Consider the following 13,321-nt stretch of genomic DNA (forward strand, 5'->3'; position numbering starts at 1 on the left):
AACAGTAATTAATTTATTTTACCCCGAAACAAAATACAACCAAATGAAATGGGAATATAAGACACAGCAAGTGCAAAGGCCAGAGGCATGGGCTTATGATTATGTTTTACATTCTTTAAATTTTAAGTAACCCACGAACTGCTCTTATCACGACAGTTTCTATCTGTCTATCTATCTATTGCCAGACGCCTCAATCCCGTTCGGGGTGGCCACAAACAAATCGCCTCCACGTCGCCCTGTCCCCCGCCATTTCACTGCCCCGCTCCCAACTCACACACCCCTCTCTCATATACCTCTCCACCCCATCCCTTCATTTCATCCTCGGCCCCCCCCCTCCCTCTTCCCCCCTCCACCTCACTCACATACACTCTCTTCGTCAGTCTTTCACCCTCCATCCTCTCCTTATGGCCAAACCACCTCAGTGTATTCCTCCGAACGCTTCCTATCACGTCCATATCCACACCACAACGCTCCTTTATATCCTCATTTGTCATCCTGTCTCTCCATGTGACTCCACAGGATCTTCTTAAATAACTCATTTCCACTGCTCTCACTCTTGACTTGTGTCCTTCCAGCAACTCCAAGCTTCAGTTCCATACGTTAGAGGTGGTATCACAATACTGTCATGTAGTAACTTTTTCACTTCCATGCTCACTTCCCTGCTTCTTATCACTGCTTTCAAGGAACCAGCAACCTTTCTTCCCTGCAGTACCCTTTCAAGCACTTCACCCTCCAAATCTCCATCCTTACTCATCACATTACCCAAGTACTTAAACGTACTCACATTTTCCAATTCCTCACCATCCAACCTCACTGTACATTCACTGACTTCACCTCTCGCAAAGACCATCACTTTAATCTTCCCTACATTCACCTTTAGATTCCGTTTCTTACACACTCTCCCAAACTCATCCACCAAACCTTGCAGCTCTCCTTCGTCTTCACTCAACAACACAGTATCATCTGCAAACAACAGTACAGGAGGTTTCCAAACACTACCTTCTCTCACCAGAGCCACTCCAACATCCACTACCCAACCTTGTACCTCTTTTATTACCCCATCCATGTACAGATTCAACAACCATGGAGACATGACACGTCCCTGTTTCAACCCAACCTTCAATGTGAAAAATTTACTCAGTTCACCATCCACACGCACTGCGGCCTTCGCACCATCATACATACTCTTCACAGCATTCAACATCTTCCCATCTACTCCATATATTCTAAATACTTTCCACAATCCTTGTCTATCCACCTGGTCATATGCTTTCTCCAAATCCATGAAGGCTGCATACAACTTCTTTCCCTTCTCTAGAAAATTTTCCACTAAAGATCTTAGAATGACTATCTGATCTACACAACCTCTTCCCTTCCGAAAGCCTCCCTGTTCTTCTCCAACTAATTCCTCTGTTCTTTCTCTATCTCTGTCAATGAGGATCTTACCATACACTTTTCCTATTATACTAAGAAGACAGATGCCCCTATGATTACCACACACTTCTTTTTCCCTTTTTCCTTTGTACAAGGGAATAATTATAACTGACTTCGAATCCTCCGGGACTCTTCCTTCCTCCCAGGCCAATCTGCACATTTTCCACATCCATTCTACTACTATCTCTCCCCCATACTTCAGCATTTCACCACACACTCCATCAATTCCTGAGGCTTTCCCCAATTTAACTTTCTTCATTGCTTCCACAACTTCCATCCTACTGATTTCTTCCTGTCTTCTGACCTCCCTCCTCCCAGCCATTCCCCAGCCACTTATACTCGCATTACTTCCATCCTCTATGTTCAACAATTCTTTAAAGTGTTCTCTCCATCTGCTCACTTTTTCTCCCCTCTCCACTAGTAATCTACCATTTTTATTTTTCACTCCCCTGCTAACTTCACTTTCATCCTTTCTTACTCTCTTCACCTCTTTCCAGATCATTTTCTTACAGTCTCTCCACTTTACACTCAATTTCCTTCCAAATTCCTCATCCGCTCTCTTCTTAATCTCTCTTAGTAATCTTTTCACCTCTCTCTTTCTTTCTACATATAACTCCCTCTTCCACCACTCAACTTCTTCCACGCCCCTATTTCTCATCCATTCATTGTATGCTTTCTTCTTTTGTGCCACAGCCTGTCTCACCTCTTCATTCCACAACGCTGTTCCTTGCACACCCCTCCATCTTTTCTTCATCCCACACACCACATCACATGCTGCACATATTTCTTCTGTAAATATCCTGCACACACCTTCCACGTCTCCCATCTGCTCCAATTCATATTTGCCCAATCGTTCCTCCACTTCTCTCTTATATTCTGCCTTTTTCTCATCCTCTTGTAAACTTTCCACTCTCCTTACAAATACTCCTTCTTCTCGTCCTTCCCTTCTTCTATATCACCATCCTAATTGGACCTTGATTCTGGCCACCACCAAGTAGTGATCAGAAAGTTCACTCCCCCAACCTCTATAAGCTCTTGCATCCATTACACATTTTCGCATCCTTTCATCCACACACACATAGTCAATCATTGCCTTCCTTTCATTCAGTTCACCACCCACCCTTCTCATCACTTGCCATGTATACCTGTGGATCATTTTATGCCTGAAGAGGGTATTGGCTATCACCAACCCCCTCCCAGCACAAATGTCCACTGACGCACTGCCATTCTCATCTATCTCAGCAGGCACACCCCACTCACCAACTATTCCATCCACTTTCATACTCCCTACTTTACCATTCATATCACCGATCAAAAACACTCTCTCATTCCTTCCAAACTTTTCCATGCACACTTCCACATTTGTCCAGAAATCTTCTCTCACTCTGCTTGCACGATCTTGCGTTGGCACATACACACTCACACAATCGCCCACATTTGTATTCCAACTTTCTATCTTACCCACACAATCTTTGACCCAAATGATCCATACTCTCTTATGCTCTTCTTCCATCTTTATGACAGTTTCACTACCTTTAATAATTTGCACACAGGAAAATGAAGCGTGGTAAAACATTCACGAAAACTGTGATGGCCCAACGTGCCAAGTTCATGCAGCTCTGGGTGGAGGGACTGTCATTACGTGCTATAGCCAACGTGACAGGCACCAGCAGCACCACAGTCAGGCGTTGGGTGAGGCGGTGGCAGAGACACGGAGACCTGTGCACGAGGAAAACGGGATTCAGGTCATCAGAGAAATCCGGGGACAAGGCTTTCCTCTTACCCCTAGCCGAAGCATATGTCGACGCATTGAGAGTCCACCTTTGCCCCTCACATCAGACACGAACACCATATATCACATGACTGCAAAGGCTTATGCCATCAGAATGCGATATCTCACCCAGTGTGTATAATTTTATGCGCATTATTATTTTTATCAACCGTCACCATAGATATATAAAGTGGACAGATCTGCTGCCCAGAATATAAAATCAGTATGCAGCATTTTATTTGATAATGGTGAATTTTACTTTAGTATGCTGGACAATAGGTAATGCAAGTCATATATAGTGTAGGGCAGTAAGGAAAATTTCATACACTTCAAAACCTGACTGTGTCACTTTATATATCGAGTTTTGTATCATTTAAAACTGTCATTCCCCCTTCCTTGAGATAACAATACCTTCATAGAGACACTGTAATTGACCCCTTCACTTTCCCAGAGTCTTCCTGAGCACAATAAATTATCTGATGACACTGTAAATAAAATGGACAAAAGACCATGGTGTTAATGAAAAAAGTGGATATTTTAATATCCTTTACTTATACATAAGTAGTTGCATAAGGTGTGTGTGTGTGTGTGTGTGTGTGTGTGTGTGTGTAAAGTAAAGATGCTGCTTTATCTCCAGCACGAGCGAATGAGGAAGATGAGGGTCTTGAAGATATGCATGTTCCTGATGCACGTATTTCTCCTGCAGGACATTGATGGACTGAAGGCTTCAGGTAAGTGGCAATTCAGAGTAATCTCACGTAAGCAGAAATGCAGATTAATTCCAAGTGAGTAACAATGCATATTAATCCCAAGTAAGTAACAGAGGAGATATATTTAACGCTTTCTCACTCGTCCCATAATTTAGACGAGGATAGAAACAAATACGATAATATTCAGCAGCTTTGTTTGTGTGAACGGAACCAAAGTGCAGTTCCTTGGTTCCTTGAGTATCGTTGCTATTGCGTTTATGAAATATTCTACAGACGGAGGGATGTCATCTGTTATGGACTCCTCAGTATTCTATTATCTGTACATTCACCTGAAGGCAGCTCTACATCTAGTGAGTGGATGGTGACTGCCCACACTTATCACAAAATAATAATTTTAAAAAATAATAATATATGAGATATAATACCTATCAACTACGAATGTGTTAAAATTTAAAAGTTGAAAAAAACACTGTTTTTCATGTAATCTAAATATATAACAACAAATGACACCTGACAGACACATTATATAATACAGATGGGAGTGGTGAAGTGGCTACGGTTGGGGCACTGAATGCTGTACTTGCACCAACACAGCATTCTGATTCCAATGTCTTTATTGTCACCAACACAAACTCTCCAGTAAGTAGATAAAATAAATGGTTTTACTATTAATCCAGTAATACATGAATACTGTTTAGGATTTTTTTTTCTTTTCATGTAAATATGATAATCAATACATTTTTATAAGCATCCGTGACGTTAGTTTGCAGGTGTGAATGGTGTTTTAGCGCCGTGGGGTTTGGGAGTGTTCGAGGTGGCTGTGGACGACCATGACGCTAACGTGACGCAGGCACAGCTCTCCCGGGTGGTCGGCCAGGCACGCAGGGTAGGTCACTTTCTCATTACTGCTGAGGCAGGTAGACCACTTTCAAATTACTGCTGAGGCTGGTAGGCCACTCTGACATTACTGCTAAGGCTGGTAGGCTACTCTCACACTACTGCTGAGGCGAGTAAGTGACTCTCACATTACTGCTGAGGCGGGTTGGTCGCTCTCACTTCTCAAACGTCCCTTGTACAAAGAGGTTCGTCTGTTGTGACATCACAATGAAAGCCCTAGTGTGAAGCTCAACAGCCTGAAGTAACTGCATGCAGCATCAACATTAGAACAAAGTTGCTATTGATGTTGCTTAACCCTGGTCTGTCTGGCCAAACAGATCCGTCTAAAACATGTTAGCAACTGTTTCTGTGGGATCGTCCAACGAGTAAAACACATATACAGTGTAAGGAAGGGGTGCTTCGTTGTGGCAGACAGTGCCTCACCAGGGTCGGCCCAGGGTCCATCCCCGCGGCAAGATGTAGGAATATATGTCGAGATTTGGCTCTTGGATGGACGCCAAAGATGCTTCGCTCCACCCAGAGTACACAGCGCCACTACGTGTAGGCTCCTCCTCTGCGTCTTTAAGCACAATGAAAGACATCAACAGAAGAGGCAGATGATGCATGTTAGACACAGTGTCTTGGTCCAAGAAAATCGTTGAAAAGGCGTGTGAGTTCTGCTGCCCTGGAACTCAATTACAGGAATGATGTTATGGGGTAGGAGATTCGTCACAAAAGATATTTTGTGTCCCTGGTCAAAGATATACAGTAGATTCAGTTACGAAATCATTAATTTTAATCTAAACACGGTACAGATACTTTTGCTTTGCATTCACTAAAAGGTGAGGTATCATTAAACTGATACTATTAACACCTATCCAGTAGTAATTAATAATATTTCTTTATTCTGCTTAATATGGCTGAAGTAACAAACCTTTCAATATCGTATAAGTGAATGCACAGCTTGAAACTGGAAAGCAGAGTACTTTAAAAGCATCACTTTTATATATTCTGTTGAGTAGTATATGAATCAAATACTTAGTGTCATAACTAAAGTATTATTTGACTACAAAGGAGTAAGCCTTGCAAATTTTATTATTTGCAAAGTATAGCCTGACAATGTTTAACTGAACCTACATGTAAGGTAAGTGTCACTTTATTCTCCACACTGATGGCATAGTCCATATTTTTGTTTATTGGAAGTCATTTATATATTAGTGTTAAATATTGCATTGTGCTCCATAATTTGTATAAAATTGTTACCATTAGTAAACACTCTCGTAATCTTGCATTTATGGACTGTAAACTCATATATTAAGTGTTGGCACCAGCAGCTGCGGCAGGTGTCACGGTCCGTGACGGTGGTGGTGATGAGTGACGACCCAGCCTTCCTCTCCGCCTTCATCCAGTTGTCTCTCAATGTTTACCTCCTGGTGTGGTCAACGAGGCTTATTGTTCTCACTCGTCTACCACTTTTCCGCCTCCATCATCTCCGCAAGAGTCTGGCTGTGACAAACTCCATGTTGCTCATTATCTCCACTGTGCCAAAGCCTAAGTTAGCTGAAACTTTAGACTTATCAATGATTGTAATATATGATTTGTCCGTCTGGTTAACCTTTTTCATGAGCAGGAAGGTTTATATCCATTAATTATCTCCTTTCTGTTCTGTTTTTCTTTTTTGTATACTTAAATAACATAACACGCATTTGTAAGCCATTTCTATTTTTTTTTTTTTTTGGGGGGGGGAGATTTATCATTGTTATCATCTTTTATAGCAAGGTATTTTCTCATTCGTGAAGTATTTCCTAATTTCCTTTGCCATGACTTATTGCAGGTGCAGTGTATACATAGAAGAGCCCTATAGGTCCCTCGAGAACAGTCCAATACTGATCTCCTTCTGTACTGCTCAGCGAAACCTTACACTCACCTCTCATTTCTCTCTCTTCCCGGAGAAACACAACACGTGAGTTTCTGTGTGTGTGTGTGTGTGTGTGTGTGTGTGTGTGTGTGTGTCTGTGTGATGTTTACTGAAATAAGTTTATAAAAAATCCTGGTATGCTCGTATTATAACAACAGCTAATAATTTCTCATTGTTCTATGAGCTTTACCTCGTTATACAACTTCGTTATGGACATCAGAGAGGGTCTGATGTTCATCACACAGAAACTGTCCTTCCCACAGACACAAGTTCACAATGCCAAACTGCAATAAGGTCTTGGTTCCTTTCTTCGGTGCCATCACATAATAAAACTAACCAGCAAACCACTTCACCTTCACTATACTGAAGTCCCTTTCACCATAACACAGTAACTCGACTCATATATCCCATCCTTGCTAAGCGATCAAACCTCACTCTAACCCCAACAAGAGATCTCTACACATACCCGGCTGAAACATCTGAATTCCTGCAATTCACTGGGGTTTACTTCTAAATTAACCTGTCTCTACAACAGGAAGAACAACGGAGGAAGAAACCGGTACTGTACACGGGAAAAAAATCATCTCACATATTGCCAGTACACAGCCTGGCTCACACCTGAGAGTCCCGAGTTCACTTCCTGTCATATTGGCAATATGTTAGAAGAAGAACAACATTGTTACGGACATATTATTTTGAAGAAAGTTCGGAACACTTTTTTAAAGCGAACAAAGATTCTCCCAGAAAGAAAAAAATATATATACTATAAACAGAACAGTATAGCAAAAAAAAAAAAAAAAAAAAAAAGAGCGTGCACTCATTACACAACGAAATTTAAAATTTTCGTTTCCCTGATTGCATTATCTTTTGTTTTCGGTAGGCTGTCACAGCGCCCTCAGCTGCTAGTAGCGAGACTGTTAATGATGTCGCTCACCAAGACAGTAAATGACCCCACAGCACCCGGGGGAAAAAGAATTGTTGACCCGAGGGAAAGTCTGGCAGAAACTGTTGGTAAAGCCATGAATTTTACGTAAGTTTAAGATTTCTATGCACGTTGTGACTGTCAGTTATGTGCAAGGATATTAATAGCCAGTGCAGTGTACAGATTATGTTGCAGGTTTGTGATTTCTGTGATTTCAAAGAGTTATGTATAAATGTATACACACGGGTGAGCCAGAATACTTTTGGACTCTACCACTTTAAGCAGGTATAGTCTGAAGTGGTCAGCCAGTCTGTATTAGACAGGTTTCTGGAAAAAACGAGCGCAGGATATATATATATATATATATATATATATATATATATATATATATATATATATATATATATATATATATATATATATCTATCCTGAACAGAATAAAGTACGTCGAGGCTGTTGATGGTTTGTTTGGTGTACTGCAACCCAATGGTTCCTGGAATGGTATGGTTGGTATGATACAGAGAAAAGTAAGTATAATAACAGATAAATATATATGAGTGTGTGTATTTGTCTGTGTACATGTGTTTGTGTGTGTGTGTGCATCAGTGAGTCCAAGATGGAAAGATGAATATTGTCTGCATAATGCTTAAAATGATGGAAGGAATAGTTTTTCTTATTTCTGAATGGAATAATTTTAGTTCTCTTTCTTTTGTCTCTGACATCTTCATTTTACGTAGTTTCAGTGCTCACCTCCACTTCCAGCGATCCTCCCCATTCACGATTCATCTGGTGAATAAGCTTAGATCTCCCCTGTTCTTGATAACTTAGGGAACTGGGCGGGACTCAGACAGCACTTCCTTGACTTTTCTTAGAAATATTACTGACAGAATGACATAGAACCATTTGATTGTGTTGGAAGCCTGCAAAAAGCTATACTTTAACAAAAATGTGAAAAAAAAAAAAATGGATCCGTTCTTCTCGATACGCCCCAATGCATTGCTTTAAAAAGTGGAGGCCATAGACAGGAAATGCAGATGGTGAATGACAAATTCAAAGCTAATCAGTAGTATGTCATGAAGGGTTAAGAGTACCGGTTAATTCTTGTGTCAAGTTGGATAGCAAAAGGGTGATAGTAAGAGCCATGTTTATCTTTAATTCATATCTGGCTTCAGAGGATCTAGTATTAAACATGAGGAGGATAATGTAATGCCACAAGTCAGCCTTAACAAAAAAATGTAGCCAACTAATTTAAGGACACAGAGATTAGCGGTGTCTACATTTTCTTAGGCATTTATAATATTAATCTTACGACAGCGAGACGAACAATCCATATTTTAAACATTTGTCTGTTATATACCCGAACTTTTTCATTGTATTAATGTCTGGTGATGAAGTTTTATATCCACAGGAAGTCGAATTTTCTCCAGGACCCTTCATGATAAACGCTGCCCGCTCTGCAGTGATAGACATAACTTTTCCCATGTATATCGAACAACATGCTGTGGTCGCACGCAAAGGAACCCCTGAAGTGGACCCCTGGGGTTTTGTTCTGCCACTGGGACCTTTTGTGTGGCTGGCCATCCTGACGTCGCTGCTGGGGGTGTTGGTTGCCATGGTGCTGCTGCCTTCGTGCTTCCCAGCCAAAGCAAACAGGCAGACCAGACTACCCCTTAAAACAGCCAACTGTGTTCGAGTGCTCTTCTTCCAAAGTAAGACATGTTTACAATGGTACCTTTCGAAAAACACATTTATGTCCGTATTGTAAGTTGCATAGAGGGCTTAGCAACTCTCTCCCTTGCTCATTTAATTTGCATATGACTCCTCATCGTCCTCTCGTGTGTTATTTACATTGTTTTAATATCGACACAATTTTCCTCAGTAGTATGAATGAGGATACTAAGATGTATTGCGCGGAACAAATTGCTAAGGAAGAGGTACTACGAAGTCTCCAAAAGTTGCATAAAGTAACATCCTTTGTGGCAATAATGAAGAACGGTTTTCATTAAGTTTCGTCAGCATTAACCAAGCACATACAAGTCTCCCTTCAACAAAGACGTGACGGACACCTCACGTTGGTGGTGGTGGGAGCGTGTGTTGCTGGGGGTGTGGATGCTGGTGATGCTGGTGCTGACAGACAGCTACGCCGGCAACCTAATATCCATGCTGGCCGTTAGATACATCCCTATGCCCATCCAGTCGCTTAAGGACATCATCAACAGTCCAGTCTCTGTTATGCTTCCAAGAGGGACTGCTACTGACCAGGCTATGGAGGTAAGTGAGTCTCCATCAAAAACTATTAAATGATGTATACTACTGAATCTACCTATCTATGTATCTACAAGCTGACTATCTATCAATCTCTGTCTGTCTGTGCCTTTCTGTCTATCTATTTGACTGTAGCCAGACGCCTTAATCTCGTAAGGGATGGCTATAGACAAGTCGCCTCCATGTCACCCTGTCCGTCAGTAGGCTACATCTCTCGCTTCAACTCACCCCTCCCCTTCTCTCATATATCTTTTCACCCACATTCCTCCATGATTCAAAATACAGTAGATTCTTAGTAAATTAAAGCCGAACAGAGCAACCCAGTCTTTGCTGCCAAACAGAGCTGGAAGACGGATAACAATGATAATGTCTTTTTCTCTTCGATGGTGAGTTGTTTACCTCCACAAGGAGGCATATGTTTTAAGCCGCATTGGTGTGTTTGTTTGTCTGTCTGTTTATTAGCAGGGTTACTCAAAACGTTATGAACGGATTTTGATGAAATTCTGTTGAAGGGTGGGCCGTCAGCAAAGGAATAAAAGATTAAATTTTGGGCCTGATCTGGATCCGGACACGGAGTGTCCCGTGCAATATCTGCAAAAGTTCTCAATGAATTTCAATGAAATTTTGTGGAAAGGTGCACGATGGACCAAAAAAGAATTGTTAAAATTGGGAGACTGATAGAGACCCAGGTTCTATATCTGCGGATCCGGATCCGGATCCAGATCCTTTTCAATGACAATGACATAGGCGAAACTATGAGCTCTCCGAGCACTTTCTAGTTCTTCTTTTATTCGTGCTCTTGCTTCGTCTAAAATTACCATCTCCCCAGTTTTACTGCTGAGATGCAGCAACCAGTTAACACTACAACTCAGTCCTAGTCATCAAGAAATGCTATGGAATGGATGCAGAACCTTAACATTCTGGCCAGGTTTAAGTGTCACAAAAATATCAATATAACTAAAAAAAAACACTAATTAGTTAGTGATAGAAAACATCAAGGCACCTGCGATACTGTTAATGACTTGTGTTCTATCAAAAAGAATGTTGAACGTCATTAATGTGTGTTCCATTAACCAGAATACCCAACGTCATTAATCCATGTTCCATTAACAAGAACGTCGAGAGTGGCATCGCGGAGAGACAGGTGATGCTTGAACTGCATCGAAGAGGCAAAGTCAAGCCCATCCACAGTTCAGAGCTCAAGAAAGGGCTGGAGGTGGAAGTGCGGCAGGGTGAACACACTCTCATCAGACCAGAATCTATTTTGAGGATGGCCATTGCGGACGACTTTTCAGCAACCGGTGACTCAATTGCTCATTCTTCAGGTGTTATTTTCTCAATTTGTATTGATATTTATTTTTAATACATTCATCTTCCAAAGCTTCCCTGACATAAGTAACTTTCCGATTACCTTCTATCTGATTTTTGCCAACAGATGCTTGGGCAATGGGCATTGTGTTAACATTATGTCTGCAGCTGAAGGTATATTGTATAAGTTTATATATATTGTACACCTGCGACATTTCTGCATTACATACCTAACTACAAGTTCGAACTGCTGAATGTGAGACTTCTGAAAATGAAGCAGCTGCCAACAACACTCTAACTCATTTGTCTGGTAACTGTGTGAGGAGGGGAGGGTGGGGGATGGTATTGGAGGGGGAGGTAAAGAGGTTTGGGGCATATCCAAGCGTCTAACCCTTTAATGTTGTTAGTTATACAGACTGCATAGAAATTTCTGTTGCCTGTCCTGTTTATTCTCCATGAACTTTGAAAATTAGGCATATGAATACACATCAGGCAACACTCATGACAGTAATCAATATGGACTTTTTGACATTATCCACTCCTATTATTCGATATCCATAAAGAGAAAAGCTTGAGTTGACGATCAGACTTTGATATATAAAAGATTCCGCTGGGTAATAATCCTACAATCTCACCTCAGCCACTGGAAAGTGCCAAACTTTACCTAACATCAATCGGTTCTTATATATCAGGTGTCTGTGATTTTTACGTGGCTCGAGATAAATTCCTTTTCTGGATGGCCGGGATGGGTGGTCAGAAGGGCAGTCCTCTGGTGCCTGCCATGAGCCGCAGGTGAGTCGCTTCCCCACACTACCACACCTACAACAGTAATAATAGGGCCAAGAATTAACGATAAACAGAGGTAAGAACTTGAATTCTGTGTGTTTGTCTGTCCTACCCAACATTTCCACTTGTCAGGAATGGATTACCTACAAATTACCAACAGTTAACGTCTTGCATTGAGGGCGTATGATAAATGTAATCTTCCTTCTTTTATCATAAGATATTCTTAAGCTTTGGAAGTGCTTTAAACTAGATTAGTTACATATGGCATTCACTAACCCGTTCAATCCGAGGAATCTGTCTTATGGTAAATAGGAAGTCTGGTGATAACAAGAACAGAATATACATCATGTCTCTGGACTGAAAGGGTTATTCACACATTCTCTTGTTGAGCATCGTTAGTCTTCAGTTTGCCATCACACACCAGCAGTAATAAAGAAAAATAATAATCAACTTTACTGTCACACCAGCTGTCAAGAAAGACGACAGTCATTAGTGTTGACCAATCAAAAGCAAAAAAGTGAAGCAACTGGGGTAAACCGTCAATTACTATGGCCCTTTTGTCGATGGTTCTAGCAGCTTTGGTTAAACCGTGTTATGTAAATATATACTGTTTGTATATAATTTTAGCAGGCTTGGTTATGAGTAACATCTGATCAGGTAAAGGATAATGTCTATCTTCCCTGAAATTTTCATCATCAGATATGCTAACCATTTGTTTTACCAATACCAACTGCATTTTCATTCCTAACATATTTAAAGGAGTTCTAAAAATTCAGGAATAGTCCAAATGACTTGCAAATTTTATTATTTGACTCTGATAGTATATTACACAGCACTCGCTAAAATGCCCACAGATATATAGCATGGTGACGACTTAGTATGACAGGCGGCGAGAAACTGATAACTAAACCAATGCAGGAATGCCAATCACAGATCTACTAATTCACTGCATCAATGACTGATTAATTTTGTTCCACAGGGTTCTAGGAGTGAAGGAGGCGGGGTTGTACCTGCAGTGGATCAGGTTTCAGACCCCAAATTTCACAAAATGCTTAACACTCCCCAACAAAGTCGCCGCCATGTCATCTCTCGGCATTTCCAACATTTGGGTAAAGTAAAAAACATTCATCACCTTCCCATTAGTAAGGGTGTATAATCAGGGTTTGGCATCCATTTTTAATTTGACAGTCTGTGTGTGTGTGTGTGTGTGTGTGTGTGTGTGTGTTTCACAGAATATTCATATCTATCTTTCTCTGTTCAAAGGGAATGCTGGTGTTGTTAGTAGGGGGTTGGAGTGTCAGCGTCGCGGTCTTCGTACTGGAAACTCTCTA

The 13,321-nt window shown here is 41.1% G+C and overlaps 1 protein-coding gene across 1 annotated transcript; it reads left to right on the forward strand.

The window, feature by feature from the left end:
• The first annotated feature begins 9,111 nt into the window (after positions 1-9,111).
• LOC145399694 (glutamate receptor ionotropic, delta-2-like) lies at positions 9,112-13,108 on the forward strand. The gene is made up of 5 exons (XM_080272241.1): positions 9,112-9,340; positions 9,685-9,902; positions 11,011-11,197; positions 11,897-11,996; positions 12,970-13,108. Exons 1-5 carry the CDS (start codon positions 9,112-9,114, stop codon positions 13,106-13,108), a joined length of 873 nt encoding a protein of 290 aa, XP_080128367.1.
• Positions 13,109-13,321: the final 213 nt, after the last annotated feature.

Source organism: Coenobita brevimanus, chromosome 50 (genome assembly GCF_032717465.1).
Source record: "Coenobita brevimanus isolate Jiangsu-jjx chromosome 50, ASM3271746v2, whole genome shotgun sequence".
Classification (NCBI taxonomy): Eukaryota; Metazoa; Arthropoda; class Malacostraca; order Decapoda; family Coenobitidae; genus Coenobita; species Coenobita brevimanus.